Raw genomic sequence first — 21,070 nt, 5'->3', positions numbered from 1 at the left:
TACTCCAAAACTATACAGTTAAAGTAGTTGATATTTGCTCTCCATGAAGTACTAAGTAGAACAGTGAAGGAACGAAGATGTACTTGAAGTTATTTTATTCAAAGACAAGTTTTACAGTAGAGGCCAGTTGACTCTCTATCTTTTTCAGCAGCGAATATTTTAAAACATTTCTAAAATTTACTTTCGTTTCCTTAAGACCAGACAAAAAGCTTTCAAATCGCACTATAGTGCTTGTGCTTGCTTTTCAAGTTTTATGTATTTAATGTATGTAGTTCAATGGTAAATGGCCCGTAGCGCTTTAACCACCCTTCCAGGATTCAAAGCTACAGTTTTAAGCCATTAACAATGTGACAGAAGCAGCAACCATAAACTCTACATAGACCAGGGGTGGGCAAACCTGATTACCTCAATCAGGTGTGTTCAGTCAATCAGCAGCTAACTGACACACCTGATAAAAGAGATCAGCAGGGAGAGTTGGAATACCAGCAGGGACACTGGCCCACGAGGACCAGGATTGCCCACCCCTGACACAGACTCTAGATGCTTTTTGTGTACATGGATCCTTTTGATAGAATAGTTTGGTTTTAAGGTGGGTATGTGTATTTCAGATAGTTGGTGAGGATCTTTTGGATCTGAATACATACATATATATGAAAAACATGACACACAAATGTTATCTTTTATTAAATTTATATCAATTTATTTATATATATATATATATATATATATATATATATATATATATATATAATATATATATATATATATATATATATATATATATATATATAGACCATACATATAAAAGGGTGTATGGTCATTGTATTTGGCAGGAGTTTCAGGAGATATCAGTCTTCTTTAGGAGGTGTACAGTATTTTTCCACTGGTGTCCCAAGTGTCTCTCTTTACTGAGGATGTATGCATCATTCCATTTTCTTCCTCCTTGTCAAAGTGGAATTTTGAACCATAAATCCCTTTCTGTCTCTTGCTAACCTTCTTTAATTGCCTCTGTTGTTCAGTAATCACAGTCTAAACCTCTGTTCAGGTGACTGCCAATAAGTCATTTTCTTCCGTTTGCAAGCTTTTACCTCTCCACTGGTCTCTGTTTTGTTAATGGAGGCAATGTTTGAAGAATGTCTCTACTTCACTGTGTTTCAGCAGACATAAAATCTCCAGATGAGAAGAGGAGTCCTCTTCACTTTTACAAGTTTGTTGTTTGCACAAGACGTTGACATCACATTTTTCCCGTTCCTTAGAAGAAACGGACCATTTTTCCTGCCGTGCTTTGTACTTTTGTCTTGACTAATTTCTACGTGGACATTTGTCACGTGCTTTGTGGCATCATGTCTCAGAAATTGCCAGCAGACAGTGGTCAGAAACACTTCACTGTAGGTCGGGGGCTTCTTGCTGCCGCTGAAACCTTAAACTTCAACATAAATGACCAGCGATCCAGTCGTCAGATGGGGGGCATGGTCTCTAGTGTGGGTAGTGGTGATGTGGAGGTAAAGGATAGCAGCTCCCAGATGCCCCGGCATGGCAGTGGCAGCAATCTTGGCAGCACCATGAAGCTTTTTGCCAGTTTGGGACTTTCACCCTCAGACCTGGATGCTCTGGCCAAAATTCCCGAGGAGGAAATCAGTGTGGAGACGCTACCTCACATCCTCATGCAACTTAAGAATCGGAAGGGGGATGTGGTAGAGCGGCGAGGAGCATCCTCTGATGCTGGTTATCGAGAAGCCAGGAGCGACTGGGATGACGTGCACGTAGGACGGTTTGGCAATCCTTCTCTGGGTCAGAGTTCAGCCCGGGCCCAGTCCTCTGCAGACTTTGGGTACAGTTCCCTTCAGGATACCTCCTCCGGCCGTGGCTATAGCTTAAATTACAGCAGTGGTGGGAGCAGAGAAAGGCCATACTCTGAGCTTTCCCACCACAGTTCCTACAGCGGGCTCAGCATGGAGCCGTCATCATGCAATCCTGTTTTTATGCAGAGAAGAATGGGATCCCCATCAAATGGAAAAGTCCAAGACTTCTTGGGAGTCATGCCCTCCATGTTCCCCCATGTGTGCGCTCTTTGTGACTTTGATGTTTATTCCTCCATGGTGAGTACTGTCCAGCCTTCTTCCTCTATTCTGCTTGGACTAACTTGTTACATTGCTACAATGTTTCTGTTGAGTCGCAGTCAGACCTTGAGCTCAGCCAAAGTCTTCTGTCAGCAAAAGTCTATGATCAGGTGGTTATCATCCATCAGGTTTCCAGTTGACTACATCATGTTATATCACTTATGTGATCTTAAAGTATCTTCATTTCCTACACAGATAAATCTCCTAAACGTCTTTTCGTCATTTCAATCTGAAGATATCGGATATCTTAAATGTTTGGAAAATATGTCAGTAAAATTCAATATATTCTCTTTCTGCCACATAGCAAATGCTTTTGTACTCACATCTTGATCACCGCTAATATGTCTGTTAAAAAGATCCTAGCAAAGTAAATTTTATTGAGGAAATCTTACACAAATGGGTGTAAGTTTGGGGAATAAGTCTTTAGTGAAGCTTAATCTGATGTCAGGCCCAAAAGCTAGCGTGATTAATAACCATCAGTGTTCACGGGTTTTATGAAAGTCATCTTGGTAAATCTCTGATGTTTGGTTCATGAATCTCTTGACTTCACCACATTAGCACTCGTCCTTCTCAACTTCCCAACAGAACAAATTAATTTATTATGTTGGATGCTGTAGTAAAATTTGTACCAGGACTTTTCATTTCCTTTTTTGTCTTGAAGGAGCATCTCGGCTAATATTCGGACACATTTAATTCTTGTTTGGTCTCCATGTCTCATGACTTCTGACCTTTTTACTAAATATGGTGGTTGTTGAATTTGCTTATGTTGGTCCACATCACTTTGGTCACTATTCACTGGCTGCAGTAAGCAGTATCAATATGAAAGACAAAACGGTTTTCTTTCAATACCATCTCATACATTTTTTTGTCTTGACTTCATTCATAATAAATTTGTACAAAAATCAGACCAGTTATATCTACAGTATCTGAGATCTTATGGAACAGAACTTTGACCAAGGTCCCCTGAATATTACAGAAGCTACCTGCAAATTCAAGGCTATTATTTGAACTTAACATCCACTGGTGGATGAGGCATTAAATGATTTACTTTTGGGTGAAACTTTCTTGCTAAGCATCAGTAATTATCCATTTGTATGTGTAGGAGTGGAACCAACATGTCAACGGACTTCGACATGCTGGAAACCGGCGGCTGCTCCTCAACATGTGAGTTCCTTTGTGTCTTAAAGAGTCATTTTCATCCAAGGTTTGTGAGACTAATCAAATGTTTTGCTGTGTTCAGGTATCCAGACTGGGACCCTGGTATGGCTCCTGGCAGAGGGTAAGACTCTCCAAGGCATGTTTGACAAATCAGGAAAGTTCATTATACCAATGTACTACTACCTCCATAGCTCACATTTGTTTAGGCTGTGACCTAAAGTGGCTTTACTGGTGTTTTAGAGACCCACTGGCATTGAGACACCCTTTAACCCGTATATCTTGGGCATAATTATAGGTCCTTAGGAAATTTAAGCTAGATCTTGGGAACTTATCACAAGTGACTGTGTTTTATTTTTTCAGTGGAGGTCTTCTGGACACCCCCAACCTGTCTGCCGGACTACTTGGACCTGCCCCATTTTCGTCGTCTCAGACTAGTGGGATGTCCTCCACCTGGGGTAAGAAAGAAAATGACCACCTCTAAATGGAATGCTGTCAGCAAGGTGATGCTGTCTGTGTTTCAGGTGAAGCTCCCCGCCTGTCAGGAAACGGTCAGTCCGGACAGAATAAGGTCAGTCGCAACACTTGAGTTATCACAATACACAATCAACAACAATCTCTCAAATAACTAATTTACCAAAACTAAAGACAACAGACTGCTTTGTTTGTTGGTTGGTTGCGATTGATCCTCAGAGCTAATGTGACATGACTGGAAAAACTCCCCTAGGAGGCACTGGAAACAGATGTCCCGTGCCTCCTGAGTGATCGAGCAACAGCGCAATTTTATTCCGAAAACTTGTCAGCCACTGTATCTGCCATATTGTCTTTTTGTCAAAGTTAGCTCTTAGTTCACTTGGCTCCATCCCTTAGCTCCATCCTCACAATGAATCAGTGCAGAGTCAGGAACACTCCCCCAACCTGGAGATAGAAAAGTACCATTTTCCGGATGGAGAGCAGTGCTTTCGGGTCTTTTAAAATACACTGTATTGCAAGTATTCACTCATCTATCCAAATAGTAGAAATCAAGTGCACAAAGCTAGTTTCATAAAGACATGGATGACTGAGTTTGGTGTGGATGAACTTGACTGCCCTGCACAGAGTCCTGACCACAACTCGATAGAACAGCTTTGGAATGAATTAGAGTGGAGACTGAGACATTTCTAAATCTGTTATAGATTTAGAATATACATGTGATAGATGCTAATGTGTTTTTAAAGCTTAGTTACTCATCAGCGTTACAGCAGACTTTAATGGATAAGTAGGTCTAGATTTTTGTTTAAAGTATTTGGATCAAGTAGCTCCTCAAATATGGTGTCATCAGTTATAATATCTCAAATACAACTATTTTGAATCAAATGTAAATTAAAACGTTTGTCCTCAGCTGAGAAGCAGAGTGGTGGTGGCAAAGTATGACAAAAAACCGCTCAGCAACAAGACTCTGTTTGTCCACACTGAGCCATTTGGAGTCCTAAGGGAACACCTGGTCCTCAAGAACAAGGTGAAGATACTGAGCACCTGTCCAACATCATCATGGAGCAGAAAACACTTAACAGTGTCTTTGACCTCAGGCCTTCCTAGAGATGAGTAGTCACGAAGAGGCTGTGGACATGGTGAACTACTACGAGCAGCATCCAGCATACCTGTATGGCAAACCCCTCAAGTTCTACCTGTCCAAAAGGCTGATGGTCATCGAGGTAAGACCAATGCCCTCGTCATCGTGCATTCTACAGGTAAGACATTTGAGCTAAGCCTGTGTTTGACCTTTAGAAGGATGAGCGGTTGTCAGACGGGCTGATGGACAGACCGGCCAGGGAGGTCAAAGGTCACGGTAGTCAGGTGGTGTTTTTCTGCAACCTGCCCAGAGACGACGAAAAGAAGGAGGAGCTGCTGATCATCTCTCGACGCTTCGGTGTCGTGGAGAAACATCTCTTTTTAACTGACCAGGTGAATGAACATGTAGATTTAGCTGCTGCTGTTCTAGTTGTCTTCACATGTCACATATGAGCATCCGTAATGAGGGTTATTTATCCTAAATATATGTAATTGGTACATTTACTTTACATTCAACATCTACACTACTTTTCCTAGTGTTGTTTTATTTCCTTGAAATATGTTGAGTCTTGTTTTTAGTTGTGGGCTACACTCAAGTTGTGGATCCTAATCCAAAGGTTGTCCGTTGCCAGCTAAATCAGGCAGCAAACATTGTTAAGCAGCTTCACAACCTGGTAGCTGGGAAAGTTATTGTCCTGGTGTCTGGCTATTTATCTTGTCCTCTCTTTTCAGGCGTTTGTCCAGATGGAAACCCCAGAGGATGCAGAGATGCTGGTGAAGTATTACAGTGCAAATCCTCTCACGATTAAAGGACGACACATCCGCTTGAACATCTGCACCAAGTACAAGACCCTTAAGTAAGTGCTGCCTTCACCGCCCTATTAATACTTTGTAGAACATATTTGCATTGTACATGCAACTGTTTTGTAGTTCACCACCTTACCATAACATGTATAAGCATGGGTCAGAGCGTCTGAACAGGTACTGACGTCCTCCCACTTATACCGAAAGCTTTTAAATTGTTACAGTACTGTCAGTTAAAACCTAAAGATTACAGCATCTTGCCGCCATCTACAGATAATATTCGCCATTTAGTGTTGTCATGTCTTTTAATGAAAAGCTGCAAGTGGCATGAAGTGAAAGCATTAGAACGTTACATTACCAGGCAGATTCTACCCTGTAAATTTATATAATCAGGAAAAGCCCAGGAGAGAGAAGAACAAAGATACTGTGACTAAACTGTACGATCGTAACGTGAACATTGTGTCTGTGTTCCAGTGTGAACCGACGGCAGGGAGGGGCTTCTGGAGACAACTGGAACCAGAGAAGCAGCGGAGCAAACTCCTCCTCTTCCAGCTATTCAACCAGGACCTTTACCAGTTCCAGGACCTCCTCATCTAGCTCTAGGACCAGAGAGGACAAGAAGAAAGAGGAGAAACCTACTGCAGATGAGGAAGAGGTGTCTGGAGTGATGGAGGGAGAGGATGAAGAGGACAAAGGGGAGGTGGAGCATGTAGAGAAAGCAGAGGATGAAACAGTGTCTGAAGATGTCACAGTGCAGCAGGAGGATGAGGAGGTGAAGGAAGAAGAGGAGGAAAGAGATAAGGAGGTGAGCACACAAACACATAGGGGAGTATGGGTTAAAAGCATTTCTATGAATGGCTGTGAAACCTTTGCAGGATCCTGACGGTGGTAATACCACTGACGCACCTGCAGAAGTGGGAGGGGCTGTAGATGAAGCACAACAGGAGGCAGCATCAGAAACAAGAGAAACTGAAGCTTCAACTAGGGAACATGAGAATAAAGACAAGCAGAGTGCAGAGACTCCAGAGAATGAGGGCGACCTGCCATCAGACCTGGTTGGTCCTTGTTTCACAGATTCTAGCTGATGTTTGTTCTGTGCTCAGTTAGAACAGGGAGAATCTCACCACTGTAACTAGCTTGATGTTGACAAAACGCAGCTGAGCTGCTGTCAACCAGTGAGCGTCGCCAGTAACGCTGCTCAGTGTCTCATGACTTCTGTGTTGTCAGTTTGAACAGGGCTTCCTGGAGAACATGGACGATTTTGTGACGTTGGATGAAGTGGCAGAAGATGAGGACATCGAAGAGTCAGACTCCACCGGTACTGGATCTTTTACTATTGGACTAGATGCTAAACAAAATGCTGATACTGTTGGACAATAAATAAAAGTCTTTCTGTATTTGTTTCCTCTGCAGACCACACAAAGAAAGGGGTGAGTAGGAAGGAAACGCACAAATCCATTAAAACAAAAATAAATAAGATTAAGCAGAACCAGTATCTGTTATTAACCTTAGCTTATCATGTAACTTCCATCTTAAAATAAAAGGTCAGAATTATTGATTAAATAATGATCATTAAACAGTATGTCCTATCAATAGGCATGTTTTTAAAGAGTGAAAACGTTAAATTATTTCAGTGATGTCTGTTTGTGTCACAGGGTAAAAGGGTGGTAAACATCGTTGGCTTCAGACGAGGATACAACTACCTGAATGAGCTGCTGGGACTCGCCAAGCCCTTCGGCAAAGTGGTGAAACACCTGGTGCTGGATTTACGACCCGAGGTACAAACGGGATAGTTGTTTTACCCAGAATGCAACAACTCTGCATCGCCACAAAGCCTTGCAGCTGTTGATGGCTCTAACCGATGGATTTCACTGCAGTTTCTCAGTTATGCACAAACTCTGTTGAGAGACATTGAGGCTTTACTGTTACTGTTCAACAGCCAGTCCTCCAGCTTTTGCTTTGTTTTCTGTGTCCTTCTCACCAGGCCTACCTTCAGTTTGCCACAGAAGAAGAAGCTCAAGCAATGGCTAAATTTTATAACAGTAATGTGACGGCATCGGTGTGTGGTCGACCAGTCAGGGTCAGCCACTCCATGACCTACCCCACTATTCAGGTGAGCTGTTTGACTTTGACTTTAAAAATTTTTTATGAATTATTTGGTTTTTCATGTTGTAGTTTGTTATGTGAAAGTGCTTCAGGAGGGAGTTTATTTAAACTATCTGGAGTTTTAATACTGAAAACACTGATCGCTGCCTGAGTCACAGAATATGAGATGAGAGTTGTCTTTTGTGTGATTTATTATAAAAATAAAGAAAAATTAAAATAATGGGGAAAGCGACTACAGTGAAATGTCTGTGTAGCCCAATCCGACTGCATGCACCATCTCATCGCTGTCGCCGTGTGCGTGGAGATGTTTACATTCTCACACTTGCATCACTGGCGTCTGACTATGAGGGAGGAAGGAGCGCTAAGTCTCAACAGACAGAGACACAACTCCCTGGCCTTGGGTTTGGGAGCTAGACTGCAGAGTCTATCAGAGATAACCTTTGAACAATCTAGGTCAAATGTCAAATACATAAAACAGAAGTAAGACAAAACATAAGATATTAATTGCACAACATAAGTCATAAGTCAATCATATAATAACTGCATAGAATAAGGAAGGAACATTTTTTCCCATAACACCAGCAAGTTGTGAGTCTCAGCATTCTTTTTTTTCTTATTCTTTTTTGTCTTTTTTTCTGTGCTGCTTTAATGATGGGACTTTTGTTGTTGATGTCCAGTGCGGCTCCAGCAGGGTGGTGTACATTGGTCAGATCCCCAGCAGCAAGTACTCAGACGAGGCTGTCTTGAAACTGGCCGAGCCGTTTGGGAAAGTCAGGAAATATTTCCTTAACAGGATCAAGAGAGAGGTACAGAATCAGGTCCAAGTCTTTATGTCCTGAGTGCCTTTGCTGCTTCAGTGTCTTAACTGTCTGCTGGTTTGTGTCATCAGTGTTTCATAGAGATGGAGAAGGCTGAGGATGCTGAGAAGATGGCTGAAAGCTGTAAAGCAGATCCACCAAAGTTCAACGGAAAGCGTCTGACTGTCTATGTGAGCAGGAAGTACAGGCAGCTCAAACATGCGTGAGTCTTTTTCTTCTGTGGTGAAACTTGTGGCATGACTTATTCTAAAATAAAATTTGGACCTTTTAGTCAAGTTCAAAGTTGTGGTAGAGAAGGATTTACTATGTAAGCGTCCTCTGCAGTGGCTTAGGCATTGGATGTCTCCCCTTGTTCCCCTGGGAATAATCCAATCCAATCCAACTCAACTCAATTTTATTTATACAGCGCCAAATCACAGTTATCTCAAGGTCTTACACAACTAAAACCAACAGATCCAACATACAGCAAGTCTTTAATTGTAATAATTACAATTTAAGAGCATCAGTGGACAGAAAAAAAGCCCCTTGCCAACGAGGAAGAAACCTCCAGCAGAACCAGGCTGCCAACTGCTTTGAGGTGTGTGTGTGAGTGTGTGAGTGTGTGAGTGTGTGAGTGTGTGAGTGAGAGAGAGAGAGAGCGAGAGCGAGAGCGGTAGCTAAAAGCTCTGCCTCACGTTCTACAAAGACTCTAGGAACCACAAGTAGCCCAGCTGCTCCCAGCAGAACGAAGCATAAGGAACTATGAGGTCTGTAAGATAAGAAGGACCTTTATCACTAAGTGCTTTGTAGGTGAGTAGGAGAATTTTAAATTCTATCCTACATTTTACAGGCAGCCAATACAGAAAAGCTAATGTAGGAGAAATGTGATCTCTTTAAGTTCCATCAGAACTCTGGCTGCAGCATTTTGAATTAGCTGGAGCCTTTTTAAGGAGCGGTTAGGACATTCTATGAGTAAGGAGTTAGAGTAGTCCAGCCTAGAGGTAACACATGCATGAATCAGTTTCTCTGCATCACTCTGAGAAGATGCTTCTGATTTTATATTTCTAAAATGAGAGTGGGTGGTTCTGGAGATTTGTTAAATGTATGATGTAAAAGAGAGATCCTGGTCAAAGATGACACCAAGCTTCCTCGCAGTAGAATCTGAAGCTAATGTTATAGAATGCCTTTATTAGTCCCACAGCAGGGAAATGTCATCCAAAGTAACTATCTGACTTAACAGTGTCAGTGCCAACGATAAGAACCCCGGTTTTATCTGAATTTAGTTGAAGGATGTTTTGGGATATCCAAGATTTGATGTCTTTTAAAGAACTTTGAATTTTGACTAGTTGATCTGTTTCATTTGACTCCAAGGACAAATATATTGGAGTGTCATCTGCATAATAATGAAAATTTAAAGAATGCTTCCTAATAAAATCACCTAGAGGTATAGGCTGAACAGAATTGGATCAAGCACAGAACCTTGCATTACTCCATAGCTAATCCCTGTGATTGTGGAGGATTTGTCATTAACTTGAACAAACTGGAACAATAATAAAAATAATGATAATCTTACTATAATCAGAAGCTGTTTGTTTTTTTGTAATTCAGACACCGATTTCCAAGCACAATGAAGAGAGAGAGAAGCAGGTCACCAACGAAAGAACCTGCAACCAAAAAACCCAAAGAGAAGATGGCGGAGAAGGAGGTGGAGGAGGAGAAGGCGAGGGAGGAAGAAAAGCTGAACTCTGACCTGAGCGGTGAAGAAAAAACAGAAGAGAACCCCTCAGAGAAGATTACTGAAGTTCGTGAGCAGAACCAGGTGAGCTGTCAGGACGTGAGTGTTCAGTCCATTTGGCTCAGACCAGGTCAGATGTTGCTCCTTAGTCAGCACATACTGCAGTGTTTTGTCTGGGTTTTTTGGGATTGAAGCTTCCTGACGTCCAAATCATCTTCCATTTACTGCATTCAAACAAGACTGATCATGTTGACATCAGTCTGCTATGCAAAGGTGAGCAAAGTGTCGTTCTCAATGATCAGTGTCTTGTTACCTTTGCAGCTGGAGAAACGGGAGGAGGAGCTGGAGGAGATGGAGACCACTAATCACAGCGAACAGACGCAGGCTGCTCAGAACAAACCGGTCGCTGCATCTCTGCCGCTGCCCCCCTACGACCCAGAAATCCCCATCGGTGAGCTCTCAGATGTCTGGGCAGGGCCCATTAGAATTAAGTAAATAATTAAATAACTGTTTCCTGGCCTTTTTCAGGTGTGGAGCATGTAAAAATGGGTTATTACTGCCGCGTCTGTTTCCTATTTTACTCCAACGAAGGCACCGCCAAGAAAACGCACTGCAGCAGCAAGACGCACTACGACAAGCTGCAGGTGAGACACAGCTTTCAGCTTGAACTATGACAGCAAGTCGGGCCTGGGCCTTTGTGAACTAACCCAGTGAAGGGACCGAATGTCTGGTTCTGAAGGGTTCTATGCTCATTGTGGGCACAATGGTTGCTGTTCTGTGCGGCCCTGATCCGAACCAACAAAGTAAAAATATATCTAATATCAGACTTCTATTGGCTGGCAGGTGTGATGTCACAGGGACATGTTTTTTTATTTCAGAACTATCTGGAGAAAGAACGGAACAAATCAGAGAAGAAAGTGAAGAAAGCACCTTAAGATTCAAGTAGGAGATTTATTGTTTGTCCTTTACAGATCTTCATGGGTCCAAAACCAATTGAGTAAATAGTGAACCCAAAGATTTGATGAGTGGAAGGTTAATTAAATCTGATGGAAACCCTGTCAGAAGCGTAATTAACCCCAGTGAAAATATTAATGTTTTTTTAAAGTCATAGGAAAGCAAAGTTTTTATTGGTCTTAGACACAGACGTGAGTAAGTGATAGTTTGACCAAAGTCGACCAGTCACTGAATCCTGTAATAGCACACGTCCTGTGGACCTCTTGTCTATGGCTTATTCAGAACCTAAACCCAACTGAGCTGAATTTGAACCTGTGAAGTCTCGTCCTATTTTTTTTTTTATAGGTTTACAGTACAGGTATCAGCTGCTGCAGTCAAAGCAAAAACATGATAGGGTCAGTTGTTCACTTTAACTTCACCACTCAAGGGCAGCCAGTGGAGAGTCATGACAAAGTAGTTCAGTTAATAATTGTTAAAGTTGAGAGAAACACCCAGGACTTTTTTGTTTGACTGCATGCTGGACAACCCATCCATAGACTGGAAATGGAGGGAGTGTCTAAAGCTAAGATCCATAAAACAAACTGATGTGTGGAACTCTTGTTTTTTTTTTTTTTATTGTTTGGATGGTTTAAAATAAAACTTGATTTTGTGATTTGTGTAACGACTTTTCATAGTTCTTCCTGTAGGGCTCCTTATTCAAACCTGATGAATGACAAGACTGAAATAGAGTCAAACTAGGAAGTTTTTCCTTTCAAATTAAATTTCCTCATTTTGTGTGAATTTATACACTTTCATAATTTGTGTTCAGCTTTTTGTTTTGAACCGACAAGACTTATGGCTTCATGTATTATTTAAGGCTTGTTACTTTTACTGGACTCAACAAAGGATGAGAACAGTCTCAGCACATCGACCTACGAGCCTGACTGAAAACATCGCCGTCCAGACACTGACACACAGCAGAGTCACAGTTTTCTCCAGTGGCATATTTTCTTTCCATTCCAACAACAAAAAATAACAGGTTTTGTATTTGCTGAAATAGTGAAACATTACTACTAAACATTTTCTTCAACCTTTAATTTAAAACTCTACACCTGATCCAATAAGACAAACAAAAGGTGTTTTGTTTTCTATAAATTGAAAGTCAGGGCTTCTGGGTAATGTAGTCTGTTTGTCCCACAGCCTGAGTCACTGTTCACAAACGCTTCCTTCCATGGGTTTTTCCCTCATTTTCTCCTGGAAGAAATTAACACATCTATTACCGATCTGACTAAGTAAAAAAACTGATCCAAATGTTCTTTTCCAGTTCTGACCAGAGCAAGTCCAGAACCTTCAGATAGACAGTCACCTGGTATTTGCTATAGTGCGTCAGGGTGCTGCAGTGCTGCTGCTTGGCTTCCTCCTCATTGACGTAGATCAGCTGACATAGGCTACAGAAGTAGCCAACGACTGGCCGAACAAACTCTGTCCCTGCAGAGGAGAGAGCGAACGCAGAGCTGAGTCACATTATGAACCCATGGAAGGCTCCATAGGAAGGCGAACACAAGCACAGAAACATTAAGTGGACACACTTCTGGACTGCCTTACCAACTGGCCTGGGGGGTTCCTGGGGCTCTGCAGCGCCGCCTACAAGTCCAGGTTCTGGGTGGACTGAACCAGAACACTGTAGCTGGTCATCCTTTTCAGGTTTCTACAAACATATCACATTATTTGTTTAAACTGGTAAATTCTAGCAGTTGATGTGTTCAATGACTGCGGTGATAACAGCCACTAAATGCTTCCCAACATAAAGTTACAGTGAGAACCACCACCAAACAGTCCGACACTGCAGAGTGAAGGTGTAACACCTGTTGAGGTTGTGGTCTGGAGTCTGGAGTCTCCTGCATCAACTCATCCTTCTCACCATCAGACCCTCTGTTCAGGCCTGAGTCATCGTCTCCACTGGTTTCAGCAAACGGCTCTTTTTGACTCTTTTCAGACGCTGACTCTTTTTCTGTAACATTTCTACTTGACTCTGGGTTGGACGTCGTTCTGATGCAGCAGTCGGTCTCTGTCACACTTGGCTCCCTTTCAGGAGAGAGTCTGTTGGATCCCTCCTTTGAAGACTTGCTGGAGGTGTCCTCTCTGTCTGGGGCTTGGCTTCGTTGCTCACTTCTGCTGCTGCTCTCCTCACTGTCTGAGTCCAGATGGATCTCCCACCTACCGCAGAAACATGCAGACTCAGAATTAAAGCACAGGAGACACAGTGGACCAACAGGGATGTGAGGACAGTGTAACTCTGACCCATTGCTGAGTTTCTGGTACTTGTGTGAGATGTCTGCAAAGACTGTGGAGCCATTGAGTGTAATGGGTTTCTGGGTCAACTCGTGGACGGCTTTTTGAGCCTCTGAAGAACTCCACATCTCAATGAAAGCCTGAAACACAGAAGCACATCACCATTTAGCAAACTGCCATTTATTTCCTTCATCACGCTGTGTAAACAAAATAGTCACAGGTTCTGGATGAAAGAAAGAAGTGATGAGGTTCATGCTGCATATGAGAGCTGATTCAGAATCATTTAAACAAATGATATCAAACCAGAATGAGAACCTGAAATCAGCTTCCTGCCACACACATTTCCCTTTGGTTTTGTAGCATTGTTGATGATGTCATATGTTCAAACCTCTTGGCTTTGGCGGAGCAGTAAGTAGCGAACTGCTTTCCCGTAATCTCTGACCAGTCTGATGAAGTCAGCATCAGTGAAGAAAGACGTCGGCAGGTTTCTGCAGTGAACCACTCTGGAAAGACACTGAGCACAACAGTGCAGACATCACCTCAACAAATCTAAATTGCTTAAACGAACATCAAAGTGCCTCCTCACCTCAGCCTCGTCTCTGACGTCTTCACCTGCAACACAAACACTTCTTAAAACGCACTGGCATCATCATTACACCTGACATTTCCAGGCTCGCCGTACCTTGGTTGTCGTCCTCCAAATCATCCAGAGTGATGCAGTTCTCCAGGTCCACTGGGAAATCTGATGCCTCCAAAACCAATATGTTTCCTTCACTAAAGCACTGAGGTTGAACCAAACCGACTCTGTGCTAATAACTGATTAGGTTGATTATATTACTGATTAACAGCCAAGAGGAACATAATTGTGTCTCTACCTTCTCGTCCTCCAGCTTTCTCTCCATTACTGATTCAGATTCCCCCTTTGGCTTCTTAGTTTCATACATGTCCTCCATTTGTTCATTCTTTCCAACAGTCACATCCATCGGTTTGTCTGGAAAGACCAACTGTAAGTGATCATCTTGGTCATAAAGTGATGCTTCCTGCGTCAAGTTCTATTTATACCTTCAAGTGAATCTGTTCTGTCTGACTGATGCTCCATCTCTGAAGCTTCCTTTGCCTCAACATCATTTTGAATTTCCTCCTGCACAAGCTCTCCATCCTCTCCGATCACCTCCATTCCTTCGATGTCACTGTCCTCTGTAGACGACCTGCAGGTCAAACTAGTTTCAGTACCGTAACACTTAAAATAAGCTCCGTCTATTGAACAGTCTTTTCATGTTAGACTTGGATGTTGCTATGGCTGATGTTCAGCTTGGGCCAGTCTAATGACTGTTACAGTCTTTATTGTATGTGGCACGTCTTTTGACCACATACTATAACATGTGGTCAAATGTGGTGGGGTCATTAACGACATCAGAGGGTCCAGGCTTCATGCGTCAGTCGGGCTCCATCTGCATGTGAAGAGCTCCAGGCTGAGGCTGAACTGGGACGTCTGTCTGAAAGAAACTACTCACACTGCGACTTCCACTTGAGGAGCTGCTTCCTTTTTTTTCCTGGGCTCAAATTCTGGACAGAAACATAGAATACCATTATTGTCAGGCGATTGGGAAATTACCAACATGATTATGTTGATGCAGGAACTGATCAGAGTCATAGGTTTATCTGAGTTTCTCCTAGTCCAATTTTCTCACCTGCTTTTTTTCCTTCCACCAACTTTTCACCGGAGCCGCTACTGGATTCATCAGTAGAGCTGGAACTGGTTTTGTTCTCTTTTTCTCTAGACCTAGACCTGGTTCTGGAGCCAGTGCTGGACAGTTCTTTTGGTTTATCCCTGGACCTGGACCTAGTCTTCCTCTTTGTATTTGACCTCTTTCTGGACCTAGACCTAGTGCCTCTGCTGGACCTTTCTCTTGACCGAGACCTCCCCTCTCTGTTGGATATTGTTTTAGATTTGTCCCTGGATGCTAATTGAGAACTTTTGTCTATGGACCTTGATCTGGTTCTGGTTCTTCTGTCGTTTCTGGACCCTTCTCTGGATCTAGTTTTGGATTTCCTCCGCTCATGCTCTTGGTCTCTGCTTCTCTGCCTCCTCTTGGACTCTGTCTTGGGTTCTTTGTCTGGGCTTGAACTCCTCGTTCTTTTAGTTGAAACCTTTTGTTCTTCGTACCTATTTGCTGATGGAACCCGCCTGAAAGAGTCAAGCAGCCCTGATGTCAGGTGTGTGGGGCTGACCTCGACCACTAGTAAACATTTCAAATATTTCTTTTGTTAGCTAAATCACTTACTTTTCAATATTTGATACAAACAGTGGCAGCATCAAAGGCCAATGATCAGTTATTACCTCAGATCAAGCACAATGTAACTAAAACAAGCGCAATACATGAAAATGAATGTGGCACAAAGCCTACATTTACCAACAACAAATAATAATTAATATAATCACTATTTAGCTTAGGGTTGCACAGTATACCGGTGTTGATTTGGTACCGCAGTACTGAGACACTTAAAACGGTACTATTCTGCAACAGCGCGGCTACTTTGCCACGTGACATCACCGCAGTAACTACAGCTGAAGAACGTGGAGCAAGTTGGAACTTGGGTAGAAAAAAAAAAACAAGCAAGCTGAAGGAAACAGCGAGCAAGTGAGTGGGCAGCGTGGACGTGGAGAGCAGAGACTTTGGAGAGGGACTGGTCTCATGCAGATATTAAAAGTGGTAAAACAACTCGCTGGTCACTCCTGCAGTTTCAATCAGACACAAAATGTGGAAGAACAAACATGTTGCTGCAACATTGGGTTGTAGATCTGAGTCCTAGCGTCATGTCATAAAGTTAAACAGTTACGATCGCTGTAAAGATTTGTTTAAAGATTGTAAACATTTACACAAAATCTAAAAGACTTGGAATCATAAGTGGGATCATAAGTTTTGGCCGTTTATAACCGAAATAAGCAGCTGTAGTCCTACAAAAACTGAGTTAAGCGGGTTAACGAGGCGGTGCGCGCTCCCGCGTGCAGCAAGTCACTTTTTGGCACAACACGGGTACCAAAATGTTGGTATCGTGACAACACTAATAGCTTAATATGCAACTAAATGTCCGGCTTGGTGTGTTCTACTTACATGAGGGTCCTGTATTCTCCAGAGAATGAAACCTTAACGCAGGTGTTGTTGATCCTCAAAGTGTTGGAAGAATAATAATCAACCAGCTTCTGAGCATCTGGAGCTCGTTCCATTTCTACATACGCCTGTATGAAGAAGAAGACTTACATCAGTGCCACAGAAGCTCTATCTGATGTGGGCTGGGTCAACCTCCCTCATACGACATCAACTAGCCTAGCTATGCTGGAAACTAGAGAAGGAATCAAAGTTATGAACATTTCCTGTAGCAGAGAGAAGGGAACCAGCTGGGATGTATAACCCATGAAGTAATGACTCAGCTGTTTCACTGTTGTGTGCATCTCACCATAGATGGCAGGAACAGGTAGTAGAGAGGCGGGCCGAAGCGTTTAACGATACTCATCAGGTCAGACTGGCCATCCTCTCCTGTTGGAACCGGCGTGAAACTCACCACCTGAGAACTCTGCAGAGAAAGAACCAACACACTGGGGAAGTGCTCCGTGCTCCATTCACGTATTCTCCCTAATAGGGACATTTTTAGCTACTGAAGACAGAAGTCAGTGCTGGGTGTTACATGTGGGTCTGGTACTGCTCCAGCCAGAGGTGGTTCTCACCTGGAGGAAGCTGAATGTGTTGGAGATGCTGAACTCTATCTGTTCTCCGTTCACAGTTGGAGGATAGCTACTGTGGAATTTCACCAGGTCCTTCACCTGCTCTGTGGAGCTCAGTTCCAAAAAGGCCTGTAGATTCACAACACGCTTTAACAGCTGCACGAAGCTAAATGGATGTTTGCATTGTTTCTTCTCAGTCACATTTTTATATCTATACATTGGATTAAAAAAAGAGTTGATTTGATTTTTTGCATTAAAATTATTTAAAGTTTAACGAAAAGGCAAAAAGTTGTTCAGCACTCACTAAAGACGGGAACATGAGGATCTTGACAATCTTTCCAAACGGTTCCGTAAGTTTCCTCAGGTATGTCTCATCCACAGACTGAGGGGGAAACTTCACACACACCACTTTGCCTTTCTTTGAGGGCTAAGAGGAAATAATTTTGAGAAAAGCAGCTGAATCAGTGTCCACATGTTTCTATCGGATATAAGGGTTACCTTCTTATCGGACTTTGTGTCTGGCTTGAACTCTGTTCGAAAAAAGGACATGTATGTTTAGCGTAGTAAGAAGGAAACAAGGATGAAGTACAGGCACATGCTCTTACTGTCATTCTGGGCAGAACAGACTGTTTTTTCTTCCTCATTCCTCTTCTCCTGGCTCTTGGCCCTTGTAAAATAAGAAGTGTTCATGTTTTCCTGAAGCCAAGCAGTAAGATGATCATGAGCACATTCATGGTTATAAATCCCACCGACCTGCTGACTGACTCCACGCGACAGTCCCAGTTAGGAAACCTGGACAAGAGATGACTTTTAGCATCAAAACTGAAATAAAAAATTTAAAAAAACGGTGTGGAAGTAGTTTCCTTCACATTCGTCATGAGACGCAAAAACTTCAATATAAATGAACATCTCACTTTGGCCTAAAACTGTATTCTTGCTTCCTGTTATTCTTCTCCGCCAGATGAGGAAGCACCTTCAAATCCCACCTGTCACTGCTACAGCCCACGAAGCCCATATTTACGTATGTCGGTATTGTTGAAAAGAGTCACCCTCATCCAAAAAGCTTTAGCTTCCTCAATGTGGCCTGGTATGTCCTGAACTGTGTTTTTTCAACTTAATCACCTGGAGGAGTCCAAACTGTTTAGAAGCACTTCTACAAATAATCTTGAGCCTGATGAACAGCAACAAGTCTTCCTCTGAGGTCTTCTCTCGTTTGGCCAGACTCGCACCTGAATAATCTAGATTTCTATGCATGAAGAGTATACATCTTTTTGGATTATTTATGAAAACCACATTTTAGATCATAGTGATGCAGAAATTGACCAGAACCTTCAAAATGTCTTGCAAGTATCCCGCTCATGTCAAGAGCCTCAGCAGCACAGCGACCACCTGTTTCACACCACAGTCCATTTCTCTGTGCTGACTTTGATTTGTGGCTGCATTTACTACTGCAAGTTTAGTAGTAGTAGTAGTAGTAGTTTAGTACCATCTACTAGTAAGCAGGGATATACGTTCAGTTATTCCTTGCTGAATGAATGACATCATATGATCTGTGCGAGACTCACTGCTGCAGTAGGCTGAGCTGTCCCTCTGCATGCTGGGAGTTATTGATGTGCTTAATCCAGACCTGAAACACAGAAACAACAATGGTAATGTTTTTGTGGCCCTGTCTCTACCCGACAGGTGGAGCAGCATCTAGTCCAATGCTGTGGATGGTTCATTTTTTGCGACCCCCCCCCTTTCAGACTCTGTAGAGAATCAGAGAATACAGGTTTACTTACCATCTCTGACAGCACAGTGATATCACAGAGAGAGCACGAATATGGGAACACGGTCGGACACGTCCCATGGAAGTCCAGAGCTTGTTTCTCTGAGGGAATCGAGGTTGCTGCAGCTTGCTGGCTGCTGCTGCTTCTGGTGGAAGAAGTTTGATACACTTGGTGGCCCACCCGAGGTTTGGGATGATACACATGAGAAGGAAGCGCTGATCTGGGTTCAGAGATCCCAGTAGGACGAGATCGTCTACCTTGTGTTGCTGAGCTGAGAGAGGAGCAGTCCTGGGAGTAAAACGGACCCCCCCTTCTGCCTGCCTTACCATACTCAGAGGGTCCCGGTCTACAGTGGAAGTCAACAGCGTGTATGGATGACAATAAAGATGCTGACGATGCTGTTGGATGTGATCTAACAGAGCTGCTGGTCTTGGAATTCCTCCAGTGTTCCTGCTCAGATGAAAGAGAACCTGCTACATGATCCAGAGGGCACTGGATTTTTTGTCTTTGGAGATGGTCCCAGATTCTAGAGGAGCTCCCAGATGCCGCATGATAAGAGGTGGAAGAGTAGGAAAAGGAAGGAGATGGAACTGTGGGGGCAAAAGAGCTGACAGACCCTTTCTTCCCTTTAATCTGTTGGAGGACATAAGGAAGGGAATCTACTGTAAGCACATCCTCAGGAAGCTCTGCCAGCAGAGCCAGGTCGCTGGGCTCCAGACCACAGCTGTCCAGGATGCTGAGAGCACCATCCTGGGCCCAAGTTGGGCCCCTAGAGGAGGAAGAGCATGGATAGGATGAGAAGGACTCCTGAGGAGCCCTGAAAAAGTCCACGTTGGGTGAGATGTGGCGGCGGTTTGCAGAGCTGTAATGTCCAGCTTCAGGTCTGAGGTCGGTGTCAGATGTTGATCCTCTGTACGAGCAGCTGTGAGACATGATGGAAGGGAGCTGTGGAGAAACGCTTCCTGCAGACAGAACTGTCAGGGAAGACAGCAGATGTAATTAATGAAAGGAGAGAACTGGTGAGGACGGTGACCTTAAAATGTAAGAGTCCAAGGAGAGCTCAGGAACCCGGTGAAAACAAAACTGTATGATCTTTAGTGTGTAAAATCAGCAAAGCCTCAAAAACACAGAAAAATCTTCTTACCCAAACTTTTAACCGCAGCAAAATTCACATTTCAGAAGAGAAGGCAAAACAAATGTAAAAGCATGATAACAGTGTGGCTAAAACCTGATCATTTAATATTTAATCATTTAACAGCAACCACAGTTTAAGCTAATCAGACTGGAGGACTCCTAGTTTGTTCCCAGGACAGTCAGTGAGGCCACAGGTTCCGGCTTGGGTTGGGTTGACATGGTTTTGGTGTAGTGCTGTAGAGCAGAGCAGCTCTCAATCCGCCTTGACCAGTGAAATGACATTTCATCGCAGCATTTATTAATCTAGTGACCTACACACTAGCGTTAGCTCGGTGCTATGGAACAACGACGAGACACAGAGCGGCGCTGACGTCAAAGAAACCGTTCAAGACACATCTACTTGAAACCAGACCCTCCGCGGATTAATCCGTAATCATAACCCGCTGTTACAGCAGACGGTAAAAACACACAGGGTCCGTTTTCGGGCGTTGGCCTGGCGAGCTAGCAGTTTTCCGTCAGTGTCCTCACCTGGTTATACGATCAGCGATGGAAAAAAGCACGCGGCAACAGAACGCGTTAAAATGATGTTAGCAAATCTAAACGACAGGTCAACATTAGCTTTATACAGGCTGAACACACAGCTGGGTCCTGAGCGCCCCCTGCTGGTGCGGAGGACACACAACAACAGAACAAACTACCGTGAACACACAGCTGGGTCCTGAACACACGTATATACATATTTACTTTATTGTATACATGCTGTACAATGACAGTAAAAACTATTCTATTCTATTCTATTCTATTCTATTCTATTCTATTCTATTCTATTCTATTCTATGCATTAGGTGACGCCATGTGTGTGTTAGCTATTCTCCATCCTCAGAACATAAAAATGGTGAAGGAGAAAACAATTCTGCCTTGCTTTCTGCAGCTGTCATACAATGTTGAGT

At 43.1% G+C, this 21,070-nt stretch overlaps 2 protein-coding genes across 3 annotated transcripts; one reads left to right on the top strand and one right to left on the bottom strand.

Moving 5' to 3' along the window:
• Positions 1-821: 821 nt before the first annotated feature.
• matr3l1.2 (matrin 3-like 1.2) lies at positions 822-11,883 on the top strand. Its single transcript, XM_029164372.3, has 21 exons — positions 822-2,099; positions 3,223-3,284; positions 3,361-3,399; positions 3,639-3,733; positions 3,800-3,846; positions 4,657-4,773; positions 4,844-4,969; positions 5,043-5,219; positions 5,559-5,683; positions 6,105-6,435; positions 6,506-6,685; positions 6,858-6,948; positions 7,044-7,060; positions 7,286-7,408; positions 7,615-7,743; positions 8,414-8,542; positions 8,626-8,756; positions 10,142-10,352; positions 10,590-10,719; positions 10,797-10,912; positions 11,147-11,883. Exons 1-21 carry the CDS (start codon positions 1,344-1,346, stop codon positions 11,201-11,203), a joined length of 3,189 nt encoding a protein of 1,062 aa, XP_029020205.1. The 5' UTR covers positions 822-1,343; the 3' UTR covers positions 11,204-11,883.
• A 396-nt stretch (positions 11,884-12,279) lies between these two features.
• Positions 12,280-20,788, bottom strand: matr3l1.1 (matrin 3-like 1.1). Of its 2 annotated transcripts, XM_029164369.2 has the most exons (22): positions 20,649-20,788; positions 18,999-19,960; positions 18,783-18,844; positions 17,971-18,009; positions 17,823-17,884; positions 17,716-17,747; positions 17,522-17,644; positions 17,221-17,346; positions 16,953-17,069; positions 16,610-16,734; positions 15,185-15,681; positions 15,008-15,059; positions 14,556-14,701; positions 14,369-14,484; positions 14,176-14,275; positions 14,080-14,105; positions 13,882-14,007; positions 13,503-13,633; positions 13,067-13,418; positions 12,807-12,909; positions 12,568-12,689; positions 12,280-12,455 (listed from the first exon to the last, which is right to left on the bottom strand). In XM_029164369.2, exons 2-22 carry the CDS (start codon positions 19,917-19,919, stop codon positions 12,408-12,410), a joined length of 3,426 nt encoding a protein of 1,141 aa, XP_029020202.1. In that variant the 5' UTR covers positions 19,920-19,960; positions 20,649-20,788; the 3' UTR covers positions 12,280-12,407. The 2 variants fall into 2 exon arrangements, with proteins under 2 accessions (XP_029020202.1, XP_029020203.1); XM_029164370.3 differs by having other exon boundaries at positions 14,176-14,242; positions 18,999-20,747.
• Between the last annotated feature and the right edge of the window lie 282 nt (positions 20,789-21,070).

This window comes from Betta splendens, chromosome 10, assembly GCF_900634795.4.
Source record: "Betta splendens chromosome 10, fBetSpl5.4, whole genome shotgun sequence".
Classification (NCBI taxonomy): domain Eukaryota; kingdom Metazoa; phylum Chordata; class Actinopteri; order Anabantiformes; family Osphronemidae; genus Betta; species Betta splendens.
This window is presented reverse-complemented; position numbering and strand designations above follow the sequence as displayed.

Coding starts and splice junctions, on each gene's coding strand:
- matr3l1.2 (XM_029164372.3), top strand. CDS start 1,344: ATGTCTCAGAAATTGCCAGCAGACAGTGGTCAGAAACACTTCACTGTA. Junction 4,774..4,843: donor ACCTGGTCCTCAAGAACAAG/GTGAAGATACTG, acceptor CTTTGACCTCAG/GCCTTCCTAGAGATGAGTAG. Junction 10,913..11,146: donor CGCACTACGACAAGCTGCAG/GTGAGACACAGC, acceptor TTTTTATTTCAG/AACTATCTGGAGAAAGAACG.
- matr3l1.1 (XM_029164369.2), bottom strand. CDS start 19,919: ATGTCTCACAGCTGCTCGTACAGAGGATCAACATCTGACACCGACCTC. Junction 17,748..17,822: donor CTGTTCTGCCCAGAATGACA/GTAAGAGCATGT, acceptor TTTTTCGAACAG/AGTTCAAGCCAGACACAAAG. Junction 12,910..13,066: donor CCAGACCACAACCTCAACAG/GTGTTACACCTT, acceptor ATATGTTTGTAG/AAACCTGAAAAGGATGACCA.